The 25,335-nt window shown below is 38.6% G+C and overlaps 1 protein-coding gene across 1 annotated transcript in view; it reads left to right on the plus strand.

Annotated features, from left to right (window-relative positions):
- The window catches only part of HSPA14 (heat shock protein family A (Hsp70) member 14), a 33,597-nt gene extending 14,810 nt beyond the window's left edge, over positions 1-18,787 (plus strand). The window contains exons 9-14 of the mRNA XM_003806758.4: positions 1,161-1,316; positions 2,871-2,973; positions 14,127-14,339; positions 14,757-14,930; positions 17,647-17,717; positions 18,574-18,787. Of these exons, the coding sequence (XP_003806806.3) occupies positions 1,161-1,316; positions 2,871-2,973; positions 14,127-14,339; positions 14,757-14,930; positions 17,647-17,717; positions 18,574-18,652 (796 nt within the window). The 3' untranslated portion in view covers positions 18,653-18,787. The remainder of the gene's footprint in view (positions 1-1,160; positions 1,317-2,870; positions 2,974-14,126; positions 14,340-14,756; positions 14,931-17,646; positions 17,718-18,573) is intronic.
- The last annotated feature ends 6,548 nt before the right edge of the window (positions 18,788-25,335 follow it).

Raw genomic sequence — 25,335 nt, forward strand, 5'->3', positions numbered from 1 at the left:
TCATCTGCTGCTAGGAATATTTCAGTCTTGTTACTGGATATAATTACTCTAAAATTCTAACCCTTTTGGATGTTACAAAAGTCAGATATGTAAAGGTTATACTTTGGGTACTGCTGCTCTACAAAAAAAAAAAAGTGTAATTGAAATGGTATTTTAGCCAGTTTGACTAACCTAATTGGTTGAAGAAGTCTTGAAAAAGTCATAATGTCTCACTTGTTTGATAAAGACCTATACTGCTTTTCGTTACAAAGATGTTGTTTAAACGAAGTCATTGATCACTACTTAGTAAGTAGTTTTAAACATGAACTCATATTGGAGATAGTGGAATGTAATTTTACATATTTTGTTGTATGTGTCAGATTTTTTTGAAGAAACACTTGTAGGTTGTTTTTTCTTTTTAATGCTTGACAAATAATTTTATGCCATTAAACAGTGATTGTGCTGTGATTATAAAGGGTAAAATAGGAGACTTTGACGCTGTTACATAAATCTCCTTATCTCCTTTAACCTCTGTGTCTCACCTGGAAAAGGGTGATATCTACTCTACTTTCTTCAGAGTACAGCCTATTATTACAATTATATAATGCAGCAGTTCATGGTTATATAATGTAGCAATTCAGAGTATTAAGGAAATTGGTAATTCATTTTTCTTGAGGTGACCCCTTTAATTGCACAGAGTGTTTTAGGAAAGTTTAGAGGGATTAGAAGAGAAATACTAAAATCCGGAATAAAATATTGTTTCACTAATTTATTTTATTTATTTATTTATTTTGAGACAGAGTTTTGCTCTTGTCGCCCAGGTTGGAGTGCAGTGGTGCAATCTCGGCTCACTGCAATCTCCACCTCCCAGGTTCAAGCGATTCTCCTGCCTCAGCCTCCCAAGTAGCTGGGATTACAGGCATGCACCACCACACCCAGCTAATTTTGTATTTTTAGTAGAGATGGGGTTTCACCATGTTGGCCCTGGTTGATCTTGAACTCCTGACCTCAGGTGATCTACCCATCTCAGCCTCCCAAAGTTGGGATTACACGCGTGAGCCACCGCACCTGGCCTGATTCACTAATTTATTATTGTTTTAATAAGGATTATCCAGATCTTAGTTACAATATTGTAAATGGCCCAGTAATTTTAAACCCCAAAGGCTATGTTTTTAATTCAGATCCTTCAAACATGATGTGAGAGGAAATGCGCGAGCCATGATGAAATTAACGAACAGTGCTGAAGTAGCGAAACATTCTTTGTCAACCTTGGGAAGTGCCAACTGTTTTCTTGACTCATTATATGAAGGTCAAGATTTTGATTGCAATGTGTCCAGGTAAAACTGAAGTTCAAAAAACTTTTTAAAAAAATTCCAAGAACATGTTTGTTTAGGTATAATTTTCTTACTTTGGGTTTTTTGTTTGTTTGTTTGAGATTTATCAACCATCTATAATGTCTTCACTTTTGGGGTCCAGTTTTTGTCAGACTAAATAGCTGTTACCAGAGTAATTACATAAGTTGTGATTGCTTGCCCTGTTATTTTATGGCTACAATTAGGAGTGTGCGAAGGCATCCTAGAACCTTCAACCTAGATCCTACAAGTGATAAAGTACAAAGGGAGGACGTGCTGTAGTCTTTGTGTTGCATATTTGCTAATAATAATGATACGGCCTATTCAAACCTCTCAACAACATAATAGGTGACTTTGAAGCATAGTGAAAATTTCCAAGACTGCAGTATATATTTTTTTAGGATTCTAGTGACTGTATTTGGTTAAATTCTCTTTTCATCTGTTTAGTTTAGCTTCTTCACTTTCCCTGGGCCTTCATGAAGACTCTAGATCTGCACTGCCCAATAAAAGAGCCACTAGCCACCTGTGGCTGCTTAAATTTAACTTACTTAGGATAACATTAAAAATGCAGTTCCTCTGTAGCACTAGCTGCAGTTCAAATGTTCAGTAGTCATGTGGCTAGTGACTGGTAGAAAGTCCTGTTGGACAGCTATGCTCCAGATCTTTGAAGAAAGAGTTCAGGCTACAACTCAAAAGATAGAAAAGGCATTGCATTGAATTAGAATCTCTTTTTGGACAGAGTATGTGTATTTTTCTAGTTCCAGAATTCCTTAGGGTTAAGTTTGTCCAAGTCCTCGGTATATATTTGCTTTATTAATCAGTAATTAAGAAGGAAATGAAATTTATAATTTTTCATTAGGGAAATTTTGCCTTTGTCACAAAGATTTCAACCATAAAAGTATGCTTTAATATCTATAAGGTTTATAGATATTAATAGATAACATTATTTTTTAAGCCACTCATCTGCATTTAAGAAGTTCTGTATGAAGATTAGGGAGTACATTTTTCATGACCATAAATTTTTCTTAAAACTTTGTTATCTGCCAGCATTCAATTTCTCAGGGAGTACGGAGGGGCTAAACTTACGTACAACATGTTCTCAAACTGTCAAGGGAAATTATTAGAAATAATGTTTAAAACTTTAACATATAAAAATGGCAGAAACTTTCAAATGATGGTTTGATTAGGGTCAGTAGGTTTATTGTTGGGAATGCTATATGGGTATGTGTTTTTAGATTTGTTATTTTTTGGAAGCTTATAAGTAGACCATAAGCGAGATGGGCTTTCACTTGAATTTGATATTATCTTCATATATATGTAGGTGAATGACCTAGACCCTCCTGTCTCCATGATATTGCATCACTCTTACTTAATACCTTATGCTTATGGTAAACCTGTCATTCAGAGAACTATCATATTAAGTTTTGGCATTACTCTTCACAAGAAAAAGAAAAGTGATATTTGTTTGATTGTACTGAGCCCCGTTTTGTCTTTCTCTTGTCCCTGTGTCTGTGTGTTTCTGTGTGTATGTGTGTACAGAGCAAGATTTGAACTTCTTTGTTCTCCACTTTTTAATAAGTGTATAGAAGCAATCAGAGGACTCTTAGATCAAAGTGGATTTACAGCAGATGATATCAACAAGGTAATGCTTTTACATTTTTCTTAATTATTTTAGGTGTAGTTTCAGACTTGGAATTTAGGAAATAGCTCTGGGTACTGAAAGAATATTTTAATGCATTTAAGAATTTTCTTAGATTGTGTTAATGAATAAGGAAAAATTGATGAAATTTTGATTAATGGCTCTGGTGAAATCATTTGTATATATTCAGTTTCCTAGCAAAACAGAATAATTGCTTTCCAGTATATTTTTTATCTGTAAGCATAGACAGAAAGATATTTGAGTACTTGCTATGTGCCAGGCAATTTTTCCAAGAGTTTTACACGTATTAACTTGTTGAATACTCACAATAACTCTGAGGTCGGCACTATTATTTATCCCCAAGGTAAGCACTATTATTTATCCTAGTTTTGTAAGTGAAGGCACCAAGGTACAGGGATTAAGTAGCTTCCTGAAGATCACACGGTAAGTAGTAGAGCCAAGATTTAACCCAGTATTGTTCCTGTGTCTACTCATAACTAGTATACCAGGCTGCTTCCTGTTCCTTGCTTAGGAACATATTTTTAGACTTTCAAAAAAATTCAAATGTTTAGTATTTTCTTTTTTTTTCCCCAAAATTATTTCTCTTCCTTGAACATACTCTTTTTATACATTTAAAATGAGCCAGGTGCGGTGGCTCAAGCCTGTAATGCCAACACTTTGGGAGGCCAAGGAGGGAGGACTGCTTGAGCCCAGGAGTTCAAGACTAGCCTTGGCAACATAGTGAGACCCTGTCTCTACAAAAAACAAAATTAGCGGGGTGTGATGATGTGCGTCTGTGGTCTCAGCTTCTTGGGAGGCTGAGGTGAGAAGATCACTTGGGCCCAGGGGGTCAGGGCTGCAGTGAGCCGTGATTCGTACCACTGCACTCCAGCCTGGGGACAGAGCAAGACCCCATCTCAAAAATAAAATAAAAATAAAATGTATATGATTTTTAAAATTTTCATTATTGAAGTAGTAAGTATTCATGTAAGAAAATTCAAAATACCAAAAGGCAGCTGTATTTCTAACTTGTATAATTTGTATGCATAGGTTTGCTAGCTATAGTTTTGTGAGTTTTTTTAATAACAGTTCTAATTCTGTATGTACAGTTTTGAATTTTGCCTAATTTATATAACCAATTTCTCCCCATATTACTATAGTCTTTTTAAACATAATTTGAAATAGATTGCTAATGTCCTAAAAAGGAAACGCACTGTCAGTTTTTCACTGTGGTCCTGTTGTAGACACATAGGTTGGGTTTTTTCCTCCCCTGTAAGAGAATGATGCCTGTCTTTATACAGAGACGTTTATCATATTTAGGATTATTCCTTAGAGTAGATTGCCAAAGTAAAATACTAGGTCAAGAATAAAAATAGCTTAAGACTATTTTTACCTCAAGTTACTTTCCAAAAGAATTGAATTAACTAATATTCCCATCAGCAATATATAAAAGTATAGATTTTACTATAGCCTTGTCGACACTGAGTTATAGCATTTAAAGATAAATTTCCAATTGACTGTTGAAAAAAGATCTTTTCACTTTATGTTTCATTGGTTACTAGAGGATTTGTTTAAATGTTTATTCAATTTTGTTTCTCCTTGTGTGTAAATTTTTATCTCATATTATTTGCCCATTTAATCATTTAAATCTTTTTTTTAAACTTGTGCATATATTTTACATAATCGGAATATTAGCTATCATGCACAGCAGTCTTCCTTTGAGGCATTTACTTCGCTGTTTAGTTTTGGTCCTGCTAGGGAGGAGGGTGTTTGACTTACTCTTGATCTTTGACTCTGTTTCCTCCAGCTGCTTTGCTTGGATGTATGGCAAATATGAAATATACTTTTCTTTTAACTTGTCTATACTTTGACAGTTTTATGTTTTTAGTTTTTTTGATGTCTGCTATGTTGTGACAAATTTTTTTTGCAGTTCAATAAGTATATATTTTGTTTTTTTTTTTTTAACACTTACAGTGTGGCAGGCATTTTGCTAGGTGTTTGAAGGCTGGGAGGTGGATTGTGAAGAATGAGGCATGTCGTATGATGGTAGTAAAACAGTGGTGGAAGGTGCATGGGCTTGGAGACAGACCCACCTAAACATGAAGCCTCATGGTTCTAATAGTTCTAGACTGGGCAAAATGCTTCATTTCCTGAGACTTACTTTCTCTTGTTATGAAAGTGATAATACTTACCTTACAAGTAAGTATTGTAAGTATAACTTACTCTATAGGGTTGCTACAAAGGGTTAAATGAAATGTCTGTGGCACAGCCTGTTGCATATCGTGACAAATAAGCATCAGTTCCCTTTCTTAACCAACCGGTCGTGAAGCCCCCTCATTTCATTATCTTTCATAGTCCAATTCTCCGTTGCTTGAGTTGAGGCGGAATAGTTTTAGGTTTGAAATTTTTGTTAGAGATTCCCTCTCCAGATGTTTCTAAGACACAGGCTTTTGAGAACTTAATAATATGAAATTGTCTTCTTAGTGTGTTGACCTTGGTACAGTAAGAAAATACCCTCAACTCTCAGCGGTTTTCTGCAACACTTAGGTTACAGGTGGGCAGCTGCAGGTGGCTGCAGGTCCACTGCTGGGGCTCTTTTCCACTTCCTGTTCTAGGACCCAGGCCACAGGAGCAGCTGCCTGGGCCTTCGATTAGATAGGTGCATGTCAGTGCATTCACATTCAGTGTCACAGTGGGTATGACAGAGGGGCAGAGAGATATACCCCACCTACCAAGTTGTGGGAGTGAGTGGGATGGGTAATCCTCTTACGGGGAACGGGGAGTGAATGATAGGGATTTACATGTATTAAAACATTTAATCCTCACACAAGCTCCAGGAAGTAGGCGCTTCTATCTTCATTTTCAGATGAGGAAACTAAGAGGTTTCCAGAGAGGTGAAGTAATTTGTCCTGCAGTCATGAGGCTGGCACTTACATGATGAGGCAAGGACCAGAACTCAGGCGGCCTGTCTCCATCACCCGTGCTCTTCATGCTTGTGACCGTTGCCTTCTCATTTTAGTACCTGGGGTTCTAGTATGAGGAGAGTTTGGCTTTTTTTGGAAGAAATTCTCTCATCTCTTGCTTGAGGGGGACAGGTTTCTGGCCTGAGAGCAGAGAGCTTCAGGGTTCTTACTCTTGAATGTGCAGACTTTTCCCTTCTTCCCCCTTGTTTTCAGCACCATGCCCCACCCTGGTTCGTGCTGTATCTTTGTATCTAAGTTCTATCACTATGTGTTGACGACCTCCCTCCCTGATGTGGGAGAAGGTGCAGGTAGCCACCTGTTTAGGTGAGGGAGAAGCTGGGGGTGGGGGCAGGTGCAGCCACTCCACACGTGTGCTTTCCAGCCCTTGTGTTTTCACTTCTGTGCTTCACCCTCGCTTTCTGTGGTGTTTGGTACCTGGAATCCTATGCATCAGACCACCCTGCCTCTTTTCGGCTATCTCAAACTTCATCTGATTTACCTCTTTCCAGCTTCCAAAATTTGTTGAAATCTCAAACTCAAGATTTCTCTTCCATTTATTTTGCCTTTCTATCTTTACCTTCTGAAATCCCTTTGTTGTCAGCTTAGTGGGCTTTTGTGAAAGGGAGCTTAGATAAATGAATATGGTTAATCCCTGTGTTTTAGCCAAGTTCCTGGGTTCTGTAGCTGCAATTTTAATAGCTCCATAGTATTTCATTGCATTGATGTACCGTCCTTCATAACACCCATTCTGTATATTGGATGTGTATGTTATACAACAGTCTTTGTAACTTGGTGGATGTCCTCAATTTCCTTAGGATAAAATTCAGGAGTAAATCCTAGATTTTAAGACTTTTAGTATTTGTTATCAAATTGCTCACCAAAAAGCAACTTACTTTCTGAGTAGATGTAAACCTTAATTGTTAACATTGCAATTTTAAAGTTCTCTTTGTTTACAGTTCTTTTTTCAGAGAGCTTTAGAATTATTTTTTTCAACTTACATAAAGTCTCATTTTTTGACACAGTTGCATTAAGTCTACAAATAACTTGGGATGATGTAATAACTTATAGTATTTAGTTTCCTAATCACAAAGTTGGTATCTGTTCAAATCTTCTTTAATACTTCCTTGTTTTCTTAATATTTACTGTTAAATTATTGCTGAGTGCTATGGGATTATTGCTCTTGTGAATGAGATAATACTTTAGTTTTCTTATTTGTTTTTGCTGATAAACGAGATACCTGGTGATTTTGCTTATTTATCTTACATTTTGTCACTTTGTAAACTCTTTGGATTACTGATTTTTAATGGAGTCTTCTGAATTTCCTAGGCATACATTCAAACTTATTTACTGATTAACCCACAAATAATTATTGAGCACACCTATTCTATGCTAGGCAGATTCTAGACACCTGGGATACAGTAGCAGCTATGGCAAAGTCTTTGCCTTCATAGAACGAACAATATAGTGAGGATATACAGGTAATATGAAACAGATAAAATAATGCCCAATTGTGATAAATCTTATGAAGAAAATTAAGCAGGATAAGGGCCTAGCTAGTGACAGAGGGTGATTTTTCAGGTCAGAGTCCCCTCTGAGGAAGTGGCTTTTGATCAGAGTCCTGAATGAAGTGAAGTGATAGAACAAGCCATGTGAATATCTACCAGTGTCCCAGGCAGAGGAACAGCAGGTAAGAGTGTGAGTGGTGCCTGAGGAGCAGCAGGGAGGGTAACACGGGCCGAACTGAGTGAGCCAGGGAGACGGTGGACAGAGGTGAGCTTGGCAAGGAAACTAGGGCCCAGATCCCCAGAAGGAGTGCTCAGGCCTCAGTGTGAAGAGTTCACTGTAGATCGATGTAGGGGTCTGGATTTGGGGAGAGGGGTCTGGGCTGGAGACATGTTTGTCCACACATGTACTCTTTAAAGCCATGAAACTGGACAGGTGTACCCACGGGGGAAGCAGAGCCACAATACAGAAGAGATCCCAGGATGGGATCTTGGGACAGTTGCAAACTAGAAGGGCATCTGGCATAGGGGATTCCGGACCAGCCAGTGAGAAGGAAGAGAACCAGGAAGACAGGCAAAAACATGTCCTTAAGGAAGTGAGAGAGCAGCTGCCCTGTGATGCCAGAGGTATAGTAGGGTGAGGCTTAACCTCCTTGAGGATTGACCCTTGGACTTGGCAATGTGGAATGGCTTGTCAGAACAATTGTAGGGGAGCTGTGGAGATAAATGCCTTACTGGAGCAGGTTTAATATTGAATGGATGGTGAGGTGTTGGAGACAAGTATAGACAACTCTCAAGTTGTGTTACAAGGGCAATAGGAAAATGGGGTGGTTGAGGGTGCTGGGAGAAGATGTATCTGTAAGTGGGGAGACATTTCTCTAAGATGTGTCCCTTTTGTTTGAGACTCTGTCCAAAAAAAAATGTAAGTTCTGATCATAGCAATCAAATATAAAACAAACAGAAGCCCAGGCTGGAATGCTGTGGCTCAATGTTACATCACTGTAACCCCTGTCTCCCAGGCTCAAGCGACCCTCCCGCCTCAGCCTCCTGAGTAGCTGGGACTATAGGTGTGTGCCTTTTTGTATTTTTTGTAGAGATGGGGTCTCTGTATGTTGTCTAGGCTGGTCTCGAACTCCTGGGCTCAAGCAGTCCACCCATCTCAGCCTCCCAAAGTGCTAGGATTACAGGCATGAGCCACTGTGCCTGGCCAGAACTTAAATATTTTTGTGAATGCTGGATTCCTTCTTTTGTTCCTTTTATTAGGGGAATACTGTGAGACTTTTACCAACAAACATTGATTACTGGTAATTGGTTTGAAATAGATTTTATCAGCCAGGCTCGGTAGCTCACGCCTGTAACCCCAGCACATTGGGAGGCCAAGGTGGGTGGATCACAAGGTCAAGAGATCTAGACCATCATGGCCAACATAGTGAAACACCGTCTCTACTAAAACTACACAAAATAGCTGGGCGTGATGGTGCGTGCCTGTAGTCCCAGCTACTTGGGAGGCTGAGGCAGGAGAATCGCTTGAACCTGGAAGGTGGAGGTTGCAGTGAGCCGAGATCACGCCATTGCACTCCAGCCTGGCAACAGAGTGAGACTCCGTCTCAAAAAAAAAAAGAAATAGATTTTTTTTTTTTTTTTAAGACAGTCTAGCTGTGTCACCCAGGCTGGAGTGCGGAGGCACGATCTCGGCTCACTGTAAGCTCTGCCTGCCATGTTCACGCCATTCTCCTGCCTCAGCCTCCCCAGTAGCTGGGACTAACAGGCGCCTGCCACCACACCTGGCTAATTTTTTTGTATTTTTAGTAGAGATGAGGTTTCACCGTGTTAGCCAGCATGTTCTCAATCTCCTGACCTCGTGATCCGCCTGCCTCGGCCTCCCAAAGTGCTGGGATGACAGGCGTGAGCCACAGCACCCAGCCCCAAGAAATAGATTTTATCATATTGAGAAAGCTCTTTCTTTTCTTTTTTTTTTTTTTTTTTTTTTTTTGAGACGGAGTCTCGTTCTGTCGCCCAGGCTGGAGTGCAGTGACACGATCTCAGCTCACTGCAAGCTCCGCCTCCCAGGTTCACGCTATTCTCCTGCCTCAGCCTCCCAAGTAGCTGAGACGACAGGCGCCCACCACCACGCCTGGCTAATTTTTTTGTATTTTTAGTAGAGACAGGGTTTCACCGTGTTATCCAGGATGATCTCAATCTCCTGACCTTGTGATCCGCCCACCTCGGCCTCCCAAAGTACTGGGATTGCAGGCATGAGCCACTGTGCCCGGCCTTCTTTCTTTTCTTTCTTTCTTTCTTGACAGGTTCTCACTCTGTCATCTGTCATCCAGGCTGGAGTGTAGTGGCACAATCATGGCTCACTGCAGCCTCGAACTCCCAGGCTCAGATGATCCTCCTACCTCAGCCTCCCAAGTAGCTGGGACCACAGGCACATGCCACCACACCCACCTGGATAATTTTTGTATTTTTTGTGAAGATGGAGTTTCACCATGTCGCCCAGGCTAGTCTTGAACTCCTAGGCTTAAGAGATCCGCCCACCTCAGCCTCCCAAAGTGCTGGGATTACAGGTGTGAGCCACTGCGCTTGGCCTTTTCTATTTTTAAAGGAGTTTTAATATGAAGTGGGTGTTGTATTTTTACATATGTATTTTTGGACACCAGTGAGATGATCTTATGGCGTTGTTTATATGTATCTTAAAGCTATATAATGAATTAATAATTTCCTAATATGGAACTATCATTGTATACCTGGGATATAACTTACTTGGTTATGAGGAGGTATTCTTTTTTTCTGCAATAATTTATAATTTTTATATTATTTATGCTAACTGAGCATGAAAGATTAGATGGACCATTTCAGACTTCTCTACCTGACCTGTATCATCTGAACAAACTGACCCCTTTTAACATAAACACTGAAAAGGGGAGCAGTCCTAGTTTTTGCTGGCATTGGTCTTAAAGGAGTGCCTTAGCTACTTGGCTCCAGCTCATCCTCTCATCTCTGGATGAGGAGCTGTCAGTGGCCTCTTCAGGACCACTGATTATCAGTAGGTCCCAAGTCGTCTGTATGGGGAATCAGAGGCATATGATTATCAGGCATCATCTGAACAAGGTGTCTATCATAAACTGAGTGTAACAATCCTGTCCCCTAACCCAGGCTTAGTCCTTTTCTAATGTTTCCTCTCCCCACCTCCCTTCTTCTTGTGTCCACAGAGCATGACTTGCTCTTAATAACCTCTTCTAAGGTTGTGACATTATAAGCAGAGGCAGCTGTGTCTGCTGCTTCTCCCCACCCTCCTCTTCTTTTTTGCCTTCTCTGCCTCTCTCACTCTTACCCTCTTTAACAACTCCTGAGATGCACTCAAAGAAATAGGGAGTTTAATCCATTTTGACTCAGGTGCTTGAACTTACTTAGAAGGCCTTAGAGATGAGACATCTCAGGAAGCAATTAAGGTTAATTGGAGTTACAGGGGTGGGCCCTGATCTGATAGAATTATTGTTGTCATGAGAAGAAAGCTGGCTCTTAACCACCCTCCCTCCCCCTCCCACCAAAATGTACCAAAAAAGAGGTTGTGTAAGGACACAGTGAGATGGTGGCCACCTACAAGCCACGAAAAGAGACCTCAGAATGGCCTGTGTTGCTGGCACCTTAATCTTGGATTTCCCAAAAAAATGTTGGCTAGGTATGGTGACACACCCCTGTAGTCCCAGCTACTCGGGAGACTGAAGCAGGAGGATCACTGGAGCATCGCTGGAGCCCAGGAATTTGAGGCTGCAGTGAGCTATGACTGTACCACTGCAACTCCAGCCCGGGTGACAGGGCAAGACTCTGTCTCTGGAAAAAAAAAAAAAAAAAAGTCAATATTTTCCAAGGTTGGTTTTTTTTTTTTTGGTTTTCTTTGTTTTTTGCATAGCACCACTTACTTTTTTTTTTATTTATATATATATTTTTATTATACTTTAAGTTCTAGGATACATGTGCACAATGTGCAGGTTTGTTACGTATGTATACATGTGCCATGTTGGTGTGCTCCACCCATTAACTCATCATTTACATTAGGCATATCTCCTAATGCTATCCCTCCCCCCTACCCCCACCCCACAACAGGCCCCGGTGTGTGATGTTCCCCTTCCTGTGTCCAAGTGTTCTCATTGTTCAGTTCCCACCTATGAGTGAGAACATGCGGTGTTTGGTTTTTTGTCCTTGCAATAGTTTGCTGAGAATGATGGTTTCCAGCTTCGTCCTACAAAGGACATGAACTTGTCATCTTTTATGGCTGCATAGTATTCCATGGTGTATATGTGCCACATTTTCTTAATCCAGTCTATCATTGTTGGACATTTGGGTTGGTTCCAAGTCTTTGCTATTGTGAATAGTACCGCAATAAACATATGTGTGCATGTGTCTTTATGGTAGCATGACTTATAATCCTTTGGGTATATACCCAGTAATGGGATGGCTGGGTCAAATGGTATTTCTAGTTTAGATCCCTGAGGAATCGCCACACTGTCTTCCACAATGGTTGAACTAGTTTACAGTCCCACCAACAGTGTAAAAGTGTTCCTATTTCTCCACATCCTCTCTAGCACCTGTTGTTTCCTGACTTTTTAATGATCACCATTCTAACTGGTGTGAGATGGTATCTCCTTGTGGCTTTGATTTGCATTTCTCTGATGCCCAGTGATGATGAGCATTTTTTCATGTGTCTTTTGGCTGCATAAATGTCTTCTTTTGAGAAGTGTCTGTTCATATCCTTCGCCCACTTGTTGATGGGGCTCTTTGTTTTTTTCTTGTAAATTTGTTTGAGTTCTTTGTAGATTGTGGATATTAGCCCTTTGTCAGATGAGTAGATTGCAAAAATTTTCTCCCATTCTGTAGGTTGCCTGTTCACTCTGATGGTAGTTTCTTTTGCTGTGCAGAAGCTCTTTAGTTTAATTAGATCCCATTTGTCAATTTTGGCTTTTGTTGCCATTGCTTTTGGTGTTTTAGACATGAAGTCCTTGCCCATGCCTATGTCCTGAATGGTATTGCCTAGGTTTTCTTCTAGGGTTTTTATGGTTTTAGGTCTAACATTTAAGTCTTTAATCCATCTTGAATTAATTTTTGTATAAGGTGTAAGGAAGAGATCCAGTTTCAGCTTTCTACCTATGGCTAGCCAAGTTTTCCCAGCACCATTTGTTAAATAGGGAATCCTTTCCCCATTTCTTGTTTTTATAAGGTTTGTCAAAGATCAGATAGTTGTAGATGTGTGGTATTATTTCTGAGGGCTCTGTTCTGTTCCATTGGTCTGTATATGTTTTGGTACCAGTACCATGCTGTTTTGGTTACTGTAGCGTTATAGTATAGTTTGAAGTCAGGTACTCCAGCTTTGTTCGTTTGGCTTAGGATTGACTTGGCAACGTGGGCTCTTTTTTGGTTCCGTATGAACTTTACAGTAGTTTTTTCCAATTCTGTGAAGAAAGTCATTGGTAACTTGATGGGGATGGCATTGAATCTATAAATTACCCTGGGCAGTATGGCCATTTTCATGATACTGATTCTTCCTATCCATGAGCATAGAATGTTCTTCCATTTGTTTCTATCCTCTTTTATTTTGTTGAGCAGTGGTTTGTAGCCCTCCTTGAAGAGGTCCTTCACATCCCTTGTAAGTTGGATTCCTAGGTATACCACTTGCTACTTATTAATAAAGCTTTTTTGATGTTGAATATGAGAAATTTGAAAAGGCATATTCTGCATTTTTGTTCTCCTGGTATTTACCGGGGATCATAAAATTTTAGAGAAGATTGCTCTTTTTACTTACCTCCAAACAGATCTTTTGAAGATCTTTGCCAAGGAAAACCTAGTTTTTTAACAAAATATCCTACAGCTGATGTTTCTCATGCTCGTGCCTGGAGATTAATAGGGTATCCCTCATTACTTCATACTGAACGTGAAAGAGGCCTAGCTTTCATCAGGTGGTCCTCTGCCTCAGTGAGCGGTGAGATCATCCGTAAAGACTGTGAAATAGGAAGTGGCTATTGATTTCCCTTCTTAGGTTATATATTAATTCAATATTCTGAATGCCCATGGGATCATAAGTGTTCAATGAATGAATCAATGAGCAACTTAAGGGATTTACAGTTTAAGGGAGCAATTTTATATGAAATTCTTCAGAAAGATTTAATCAGATGGTACCAGCCGCTTAAAATGCAGTTTTATAAATCAGCTCTTTTTCCTCAAGAAACTTAATATTCTTCCATGGTAAAGGCAAAGAAGTTTATGGCATAGTTTTCACTAAGAGAGAATAGCAATATTTGTCACAAAAATGCTTTAAGATTCCAACTTTTAAAAAAAAACTTGGACAGTACAAAATATTGATATATTTTCTATTCAAGTGACTATTTGTGGTGAAGCCTCTTCTGCACAGTATGATGAACCACATGTGTAGCTCTACTGTATTTTGTAATAAATGGTGAGATTTCCTCATTTTAAATTTTGTTGTGAATAAAGAATATGTTAAATATCTATAATATGTTTAAATATATGTTTGTGTATTTATAGGTTAAGTATAACATAACATGTTAATATATAGGGCTTTTTTTGTATTTTATCTTTACATACGATGAAGATGACTCAGTCTATTACACTTAATTTTGAGACACAGCATTCTTCTAAAAGTAAACAACTGAAAATTATTTTTATTCTCTAGGTTGTCCTTTGTGGAGGGTCTTCTCGAATCCCAAAGCTACAGCAACTGATTAAAGATCTTTTCCCAGCTGTTGAGCTTCTCAGTTCTATCCCTCCTGATGAAGTGATCCCTATTGGTGCAGCTATAGAAGCAGGAATTCTTATTGGGAAAGAAAACCTGTTGTTGGAAGACTCTCTTATGATAGAGTGTTCAGCCAGAGATATTTTAGTTAAGGTATGTTTAGCTTTTCTATACTTTACATAAAAATAGTAAATTAATTGCCATAAGTTTTTATACATACCATGATGTTACATTAAAACCTTGTATACTGGCAGAGGTTTTAAATTTAGATTTATAATCCTACTTTTAAGGAATGTCTTATATTCTTTTAGTTAATATTTCTCTAATCTCTTAGTTTTTTAGAAAAATAAAAGTTAGGTATACTATTAATCATAAGCTAATATAGATAGAGGTATGTTTCAATATATTTTTAAACAAAGTGAAGTAGGATTAAGGATTATTTCTATTTTCTTCTCTTTGCCTAGTGTCCTGTTTATCAATAAGGAATATATATCTCATTTATAATGGGAAGTTTTTTTCAATTGTAAAGATAAATATCAAAGAGTATGCACCTTGTTTCCTGCTAACTAGGGTGTGGACGAATCAGGAGCCAGTAGATTCACAGTGCTGTTTCCATCAGGGACTCCTTTGCCAGCTCGAAGACAACACACATTGCAAGCCCCTGGAAGCATATCTTCAGTGTGCCTTGAACTCTATGAGTCTGATGGGAAGAACTCTGCCAAAGAGGAAACCAAGTTTGCACAGGTGAATACATAAAGTTAGACACATTAAACTGTTCAACTTTGCTTTCTGGATTAGATTCAGTTTAATATCTTAATACAAAATGTGTATATATATAAAGGACACCTAATACATTTTTATGAAGGATTTTATGAAGGCTCATTTCTGAAAATGAACACCTGTGTACTCATTTTTGAAAGAGGGAAGAAATAGGCCGTTCTAATTTGAAAGAGTTCTGGGTATTTAGACTGCTTCTCTGTTGTGCTCTTGGCCTACCTTGGTAGTTAGGTAAGTGGAATGGGAGAATTATATTTTTTGGTTCATGCTAAATGCACATTATTGTGTACATTTTATAGATGATTAAGAAGTTGGCCTGTGATAGCAAATACCCTTTATTTTCTTGGTCAAGCTAGGGTTTCTCCTCACGTTGGTTTCATTTCTGAGCCCATGACATTCTCTTCCCATTGTGCCATGCTGCCTCTGAGACAAGATAGGTTTACTTTTTTAAAATACCGCGTGCATATCTTATACTATGTGACCCTCTGTATGCTTTACAAAGAGTGAGGTAGAGCCACGTTATTTACTTAGAAACATGTCTGAGAAATGCAGTTGCATTAAAACACACACACACACACACACACACACACACACACACACACACACACACACACGGACTGCAGAACAGTATTTGTATTACAATGCCATTTGTATCTAAAAAAGTCTGGGAGCATGAGTGTGTGTGAGGAGGTAGTATTTGAGTAGGGGTGCATTTTCAGATATCCAGGCATTTATACAGAAAATATCTATAGGTACTTAAACCATATTCCAGAAACTTCACAGTAGGTAAATAAGTTTGAAGGTATCAAGAGGGGTTTTTTGACTTTTGACACTTTATACTGAATTTTTTACAAACAGCACAGGACATGAGCATGAATTACTTTTATAGTAAAAATTAAATATCGGTAACAAAAAATAATGTACTGTTTTTTTTTTGTTTGTTTTTTGTTTTGTTTTTTTTTTGAGACGGAGTCTCGCTCTCTCGCCCAGGCCAGAGTGCAGTGGCACGATCTCGGCTCACTGCAAGCTCCGCCTCCCAGGTTCATGCCATTTTCCTGCCTCAGCCTTCTGAGTAGCTGGGACTACAGGCGCCCACCACCACGTTCGTCTAATTTTTTGTATTTTTAGTAGAGACAGGGTTTCACCGTGTTAGCCAGGATGGTCTCGATCTCATGATCTCATGATCTGCCTGCCTCGGCCTCCCAAAGCAGTATTGTTTTTTAAAAAATATGCGCACATTCAGAGAAGTCCAGAAGCAGACTAAAAATGCCTAGCTTTTTTGAGAAGACAGGGTGTTTATTAGTGATGAGATATCGTGTGTGTACGTGTACGTGTGTGTGTGTGTGTGTGTGTAAAGAGATACATATTTTAGCTCACGTATTTATTTTAATTTTTTTTTTAAGACGGCATCTTGCTCTGTCACCTAGGCCAGAGTGCAGTGGCATGATTTCAGCTCACTGCAACCTCCACCTCCCGGGTTCAACTGATTCTCCTGCCTCAGCCTCCTGAGTAGCTGGGACTACAGGCATGCACCACCACGCCTGGCTAATATTTGTATTTTTAGTAGAGACAGTTTCACTATGTTGACCAGGCTGGTCTCAAACTCCTGACCTCAGGTGATCTGCCTGCCTCAGCCTCCCAAACTGCTGGGATTACAGGCATGAGCCACCACGCCTGGCCACATATTTATTTTCTAATTCCAACAAAAGAGTAATGAAAACACACACATGCATAACATGCCTGGGCTGCACCTCAGACTTACCAACTTGGAATCTATTGGTAAAGTTTTAAAAGCGCTTCCACATGAATTGGTTTGTGTGTGTCTAAGAACCTTCCCATGCACCAGGTTTTTGAACTCAGATGGCAGTCCTAGTATTTCCTTAGCTCTTCTCTCACAGTTCCGTTACCTTTTTCTTCACATCCTCTCTGAGACTCCATAGCTGCTGCCACTATATCCTAACTTAAAGATGCCAGGAGGAGCATTAGCCACGTAACACTGAATTTGGAAGAGAATCTTTCAGAGTTCCCATCTGTTCTAACCTTATTTTACAAATGAGTAAAACAAGGTACTTAGTAACTTACCTAAGGTTATTAAACTAGAGTTTGGCAAAGCCTAAAGTCACTGCAGAACTCCAAATCTGGTTTCTTGATATACCATTCTTTAGGAAACTGAGGAATTTTATAGTAAATTCATTACCATCTCTTACTTACAAATATAATCTTAGTTGTACAAAAGAGTTTGCCATGTTTGTAAGTAGGTGATTTTCCAAATGTATTTAAAATGCTTGATTTTTTTTTTTTAAGTATATATAGAAAGCTAGCCAAATTATAATTTGCGTGTTACTGGGAATGGCTTACTTACCAAAAAAGAAAAGTAGCCTTTATTTTCCAAGATTAATAGTACATCTTAGAAACAATGATTTTAATCTAGGACATGACATTTAGAAGGGACAAATGCATTAGTTATCTTATATGCCCTCCTTCTGAAGGAGACATTTCAAGTTAACAAAGCTTCACTGCTATTCTCTGAATTCTGATTCAGTGGTAGGAGAATTGAAAACTGCCCTATTTTAAAAAGGTTTGTTTCAGTGATAAATAAGCGTTGGTCCTTTGCAATAATTGATACATCAGTTCATTTATGTAAAGATGCTGAATTCTCTTCATATTGTTCTTGTATAAACAGGTTGTACTCCAGGATTTAGATAAAAAAGAAAATGGATTACGTGATATATTAGCTGTTCTTACTATGAAAAGGTAAAAAATTAAACTTCTGTTGTTAAGAAAATTCAATTTGATACTTGTCCATTTTTTGAGTTTATTGATTTTTTTATTGTCATTCTAGAAAAAACATTAAAAACCTACAGAGGTTTTTATCAGTGAATTACATTTTTTGCCCCCAAAATTACTATATTTTACAAAGAAAAGTATATCTCAAGTCATTTGCATCTTGAATATTTTAGGAACTCTTTATTTTGGCTATCATCAACCTAAGAAACTGATCTGTGCTCATTTGAGATGTAATTTATCAATTTCTAGTATAATTTTCTAAGGTTTATATAACTGTTACTGTTTGCCCTATGAAAGGGTAAGTTTCTTTATTGCTGCAGAAAATCTGTAAGAAAAAAATGTACTAATTAAATTCAGCTATTGCCATTTTCCTAACCACAAGCTATCCATATCACTACGTATTACAAGTAAATCCTTTCCAAATGAAACTTAAAAGACAACTTACTCCATAAACGATACTTAGCAAGAATATAGAATTCATCAGGGTGAGTTTGCCTTGGCCTAGGCTTGAAAATAGCATGGTGCATCTGGAGCTTATATAAAGTCTTAAACCTAAGATGTTTGTCATCATGGGTTTTCAAGAAATACAACCATGATCTTAGTGGTCTGGAAGGAAGTTCCTAAGAACAACTAGCTAAATATAACATATGACACTTACTAAATTTAGAGACACTGAGATTGTGTTTATTCTTTACATTAATATCCTTCTTTTGAAAATTAAAATTAACCCTTGTTTACTGAAAGCCCTCAAGTAACTTGTTACAGACTTTATGTTTTTATAAAATGAGCTTGTGCAATGTTCTTTATTTTTTTGTCTGTTTAGGGATGGATCTTTACATGTGACATGCACAGATCAAGAAACTGGAAAATGTGAAGCAATCTCTATTGAGATAGCATCTTAGTGTTTTAGAGAAATCAAGAATTTTTAAAAACAAGAATATCAACATTTGGTTTTGTGTATAAGTGGTGTTTGTATTAAAATACTTTTTCAATAAACTGTATAAACTATGTTTTATTAAACTACAATATATCAGTAAGTGTTGCAACCCTTCTTTGTTTTTGACGTACAGTAACCTCTTATTACTGGGAAATACAAGGAAGTTTTTTTTTTTATCATGAAGCTGTTTAGAATTAAACTGAGTTGGTTGAAAGAATTTTCTATAACATTTAATTTGTAAAAGTCTTCTATTGATTCTTGTTAGATAACCAAGAGAACAATTAAAAGTCATTGACATTAATTGAAAAAAATTTCAGGACCATATAGAAAGATGCCTTTTTGTTTGTTTTTGTTTTTAGAGACAGGATTTTGCACTGCCACCGAGGCTCAAGTGCAGTGGTGGGATCATATCTCACAGCAGCCTCGAACTGCTGGGCTCAAGCAGTCTTCCTGCCTTAGCCTCCCAGGTAGCCGGGACTACAGATGTGCATCATCACACCTGGCAAATTTTTTTTTTTTTTTTTTTTTTTTTTTTTGGAGAGACGGGTCTTGCTATGTTGCCCAGGATGGTCCCAAACTGCTGGTCTCAAGCAGTCCTCCCGCCTTAGCCCCACAAAGTGCTGGGATTACAGGCATAAGCGACAGCCATTTTTTAAGTAAACTGATAAACTCAACAACTAGGAGAGGGGCTTTTACTTTTTACAGTTTTGTTTAGTTTATTTCTTTTCTTCCAACAAACATGTTTTTCTTTTGAAATTAAAAGATCTCTTTAGGGCTGGGCACGGTGGCTTACACCTGTAATTCCAGCACTTTGGGAGGCAGAGATGGGAGGATCACTTGAGGTTAGGAGTTCCAGACCAGCCTGGCCAACGTGGTGAAACCCCATCTCTACTAAAAATACAAAAAATTAGTTGGGCGTGGTGGTGTGCGCCTGTAGTCTTAGCAGCTCCGGAGACTGAATCCCTTGAACCCAGGAGGCAGAGGTTGCAGTGAGCCGAGATCACGCCACTGCACTGCAGCCTGGGTGACAGAGTGAGACTCCATCTCAAAAAAAGAAAAAAAAAATCTCTTTAGTTTTAAGAGAAGGCTAGCCACATTCTGTTTACCAGAGAATATTCACTAGAGCCCTGAGATCCTCAGTGGGTTCCAGTGAAAACTTATTCATGTTGGCTGCTATGGAGTTAGTTGGTAGTACCCTTCTAAAAGTTTTTAAAGATCCAGAAACCAAACTTAAATTTTTTCATCATTATTTTGCATCAAATTATTGACAGAACCATGAAGAGAATTCAGATATGATTTTAAGTCCACAGAGTCTTTAAATACAGAAGCAGCTTTAAAGGTGTACTCTTTGTCCTAAGTTATTAGTTATTTCTTAGGATCTTTTTCCAAAGTCATAGAAAATTTGAAATAAAAGTTATTTTGGTATAAGCAATTCAGTGGCTTCAGAACATAGGAAAACACCAACTGAACTAGTTCTACTGCTAGGTCTACATGCTTTCAATTATGCTTTGAAAAACTGTTTTAGGATTTTATTTTGTGGTTATTGTTAGCTTTTAAAATAGATCTGGGGTGCCAAACTATGGCCAGTGAGTCAGATCTATCTCATCCCTGTTTTCGTAGATAAAATTTTATTAGCACACAGTCACACTCTAATTGTATATGGGCTGGCTGTGGCGGTTTTCACATTACAGTGGCAGAGATGAATAGTTGCACAAAGGCTGTGTGGCCCACAAAGCTTAAAATATTTACTGTCTGGCCTTCTATATAAAAAATTTGACACCTAAAGTACATTATTGAAACTTATAGAATAAAATAACTTCTTCTAAAGTTTTCTGCCATATTTATGTAATGCTTTACTTATTGGCTCCTTTCTCCACTAGATTATTAAGCATTGTGAGAGCAGATACTCTCAGTCTTAGTCACCATTTTGCCTCGGCCCCTACAACAGTACGTGAGCATAGTGGGTGTTCATAAGTGCTTATCAAATAAATGAATTATGTGGAAGAAAAAATAATGTCATCTTTGTATGCTACAGGACAATGGCCAGTGAGTAGTACATCTGTTGTGTATTTTATGGTTTGTTTAGAAACATAGGGAAGGAAAGGAATAGCACTGCTGACTTTATTGGTCAGCTTTGCATGTTTGTTTGTTTGTTTTCCCCTAGACTTATCAAATTTGAAATTGTCATCAATAAGTCCTCTACTGCCTAATGAAATTCTTCCACATTTTTTCGTACCCTCAGGTGATAAGTTTTTTCCTTGTGAATTTTTGAAAGATTTGCTGACAAAATTTTCTAGTGTTTTTTTATTTTTCAAGGTGAAAATAGCTTTAAATTTTTTGTTTGTAAGAATGATACATAGTCAATATAAAACTCAAATTCCAAAAGAAAAAAATATAAAACATACTTTATTCTACCATCCAGAATAGTAACTATAAAGATTTTTGGTGAGTACCTTGATAATCTTTTCATGTACATCCTAGTTATCTTTGTTATATCATATGTATGTCATAGCAAAGATAATTGGGATGTACATGAGATACATGCAATTTAAATATACTCATGAAATGTAAATATATTTCATGAAGTTTAAATATGTATATATTTAAATGTGGGGAAAGTAGTCAAGTAAGTGAAGTATTACATAAATATGGAAGAAAAGTTTTGAAGAAGTCATTTTATTTTGGAAGTTTCAATAATCAATATTTGGAAGTTTATATAAAAAACTCGGGTCAAGTTTTTTATATAAAAGGCCAGATAGTAAATATATACATATTTAAACTTAAACACTTTTACCACTAAAAGGTTATGTCAAATTATAGTTTTGCCTATTTACATCTGACATTGTCAGAAGAACAGAGCCAAATATAAAAATAGGAAGAAATACCTATGATGTGAAAGTCTTGGAACGTGTCTTAGTTTGGACTGCTATAATAAAGTACCATAGTCTGGGGGGTGGCTTGTAAACATCAGAAATGTATCATAGTTCTGGAGGCTGGAAGTCAGATCGGGTGCTGGACCAGGCTGGAAGCGGGGCCGGGTTCTGATGAGGGCTCCCTTTTGGGTTGCCAGCTATCCTTATAACCTCACACGGAGGATAGAGGGCGAGATTGCTCTGAAGGGTCCCTCTTGTAAGGGTGTCAATCCCATGCATGCAGCCTCCCCCTTCATGATCTAATCACCTCCCAAAGGCCCCACCTCCCAATACCATCACTTTGGGGGCGAGGATTTCAACACTGGAATTTTTCAGAGATGCAAATGTTCAGTCCTTAACAGGAGGCCACAAAATATTCATCACAAACTGAAAGCTTTTATATGTGTAAGAATTCTTAAAAGTATCCTAGCATAAAAGTTCTATGGGAAAAATCACAATATCTAAAATGATAATGAGTGACCATATAATACTGTTATTTGCTTTAATTCATTATCTCATTTTAAAATTTTGATCTCATCACAATTCCACGAGTAGTTGTACTATGTAGAGAGTAATATGGCATTGGTTATTTCTGTTTTCCAGATAATAGATTCACAGCAGTTAAATAAATTATCCAAGGTCTCACAGTGAATAAATGGTGGATTTTGAACTAACATTCAGATGCTTATTTTGTAAACTTAATTTTTCTTGACTGCTTACTATTTTAAGCACATTACATGGATTATTTCATTTAAATTCACATTCTTAATCTAGTGTTCATTGTACGATTCTTTGCCTCTCAGAAGAGAACGTTTATTTCAGTAGAAGAGAAGACACTCCAGAAATCATGTGGTCTTTGTGAAAAAAATACTGGGAAAGGGTCATGATTCTCTACTTTTCCCTTGAGGACCCTGGTGTGTGTCTCTCAGTTGCTTTTTATTTCTCTCTCCATTTATAGCCAGGATTTACCAACACCCTCAAACATTTTAGTCCCAGGACCCCTTTATAGTCTTAAAAATAACATGTTGAGAACCCATAGAGCTTTTGTTATATATACATAAAATGTAGTTATATAACTATATACATAGTTACCATATGGAAACTAAAACCAATTTTAAAAATTATTTCTAAGTAATAAAGTTAATATGAATAACTTTTTATGAGAATTTTTCTAAGACAAAAAATTAGTGGCAAGGGTGGTATCTGGGGTTTTATTTTTTGTTTTTTGTCTTGAGACAGGGTCTTGCTCTGTTGCCCAGGCTGTAATGTAGTGGTTTGATCATAGCTCACTACACCCTCAAACTCCTGGGCTCAAGCGATCCTCCCACCTCAGCTTCCTGAGTAGCTGGGACCACAGGCATGTGCCACCACGCCCAGCTAATTTTTTAGTAGGGTTGCCCTGGCTGGTCTCAAGCAATTCTCCTGCCTCAGCCTCCCAAAGTGCCAAGATTATACGTGCGAGCCACTTTGCCTAGCCAAAAGCAGTATTTTGTATTTTTTCAAATCTCTTTAATGTCTGGCTTAATAGGAGATAGCTATGTTCTGGTACCTGCGTCTTCGTTCAATGTGTTGCAATATTCAAATTGTGTAACCTCTAGAAAATTCCACTATGTACTCATGAGCGAAGGAAGGCAGAGAACATGTTGGTCTGAAAATAGTTTTGCGCTCCTGAACCCTGTGAAGAGTCTTCGGGTCCCAATTACCATACTTAGAGAATTGCTGCTCTAGATAGTAAACACGGTGATGAATGTTGAACAGACAGGGCCTCATCTATGCGCTGGAATGGATGGGATTCAAGACACGAAACGAAACACTGGATTTACAAAATAGTGCGATGCATTCATTATGTAAGTTTTTACTGAAACTAATCAAGACCAAAGAACAAAAACCCGACAAGATAATTGCAAATTTTGATGAGTGCTTTTTAAGGATGCAAAGTAGGGCTAAAGAATGAGGTAACATGCGAGGCCTCTGTCAATAGGTGGTGTTTAAGCTGAGACCCAAGTGATCTGAAGGTAGCCATGTGAGGAGGGGAAGGAGCCTGTCCTCTGAACCGGAAAGTAATTTACAGCTGCCTTCAGTGATTTGCTTTATCTGCTGCTCCTGTCACTAGGAAGTCAGCTCCATGAGGACTGGGTCTTTTTTCTTTCTCATCCACTGCTATATTCCCAGCACCTATCAGGTGCCTGGCACATAGGTGATGCACAGTAAAAGATTTCTGGGTGAGTGGGGCCGGGGAAAGGCCTGGAAAATGAGTAAAGGGGAGAGTGGCACCAAGTGAGGTGAGACAGGATTCCCATCACTGGAGGCCCTGCCGGCCATCTGGAGGTTTGAGTTTTATTCTGAATGCTGGGAAGTTCAGAAGTGTATTTTTCTGGATATGTTCAATTTGAGATGTTTGTGCAACACCTAAGGGCATATGTCCATTAGGCACTGTGGATATTCTAGCCTGGAATTCAGGCAGAGGCCAGGGCCGGAGACGACAAGTGAGGCATCTTGTGTGTCAAGATGCTATTTAAATCCATGGGAATTGGGGCAGTCACATAGGGAGAGGGCGGAAAAGAAATGCAGTCCCAGGGCTACAGTCCCTTCTCTGAGGAACCCAGGTTGGACTGAGGAAAAGGAGCCAAAAAGGATTCAAGAGTGGCCAGTGAGTAGCGATGGCCGCTCCTTGGTGGGCTCTGAAAACATACAGGAGAGGTAATGAATACAGGGGCCGGTTAGGACGGGAGGCTGTATCCAAGTCTGAAGGCATAATCCTAGATAGACTAAGCCTTAAAGGGCCTGGATGCTCTTCCAGGTGATAGGGTTGGACAAGGCCTTTTATTCCATATCTCAAGGTAATGAGATATGGAATAAAAAATTTACTAAGGACTCAAATCTTAGAAACATGTCTGAGAAATGCAGTTGCATTGAAACACACACGGACTGCAGAACAGTATTTGTATTATGATGCCGTTTGTAGCTAAATAAAGTCTGGGAGCATGAGTGTGTGTGAGGAAGTGGTGTTTCCCATCGTAGAAAATGATTAAATATTTAAAAACGAGAAGTTACAAAGAAAATCACTCCGAAAAGGCTATTTCGTTATTTTCCTATATATTTTTTTCTTCCATAGTTAAAACTATATTTCAGGGGGATTTGTTTTGGTTTTGCTGAATACTAAAAGCTTCATGAACACCTTAAGACGGCTAGACAGTATTTCATAATGGAATCAAATAATTAACTATTCCTTTAATGGTCTGCGTTCATTTCCAGTATTTCAAATTTATGCATACTGCTTTGAAACGTTTATGTAATTTTTTACATGAATTCTTTTAAGTCCTTAGGAGATATCAAATGGCTTTCTGCCAGTTTTCGTTATTTGCTCTAAGATTTCTGCTTTACGTTGTTTAGAACAATCATGGATGCAGCGTCAAGAATGGGTGGGGGAGGGGGGTGGAGACCAGGTGGGAGGCCCCTGGAGTCGTCCTGCAGCTTCCTTACTAACGTGTCCTCCTCCTCCCGGCCCCCACCCGCCAGCAGGCCGAGCTCAGGAGCTTGGCAACAACATGGGAGGGGAGCTCGGGTCCCCTTACAGACCTACCCAATCCCAATTTACATTAAAGTTGAGCCCAGGAGGTCGAGTCTGCAGTGAGCCGTAATCGCGCCACTGCACTCCAGCCTGGGTGACAGAGTGAGACCTCATCTCTTAAAAAATTCCAAGTCCAGCTCCCCCACCCCCGACGATTCGTAAGCC

This window comes from Pan paniscus, chromosome 8, assembly GCF_029289425.2.
Source record: "Pan paniscus chromosome 8, NHGRI_mPanPan1-v2.0_pri, whole genome shotgun sequence".
Taxonomy (NCBI): domain Eukaryota; kingdom Metazoa; phylum Chordata; class Mammalia; order Primates; family Hominidae; genus Pan; species Pan paniscus.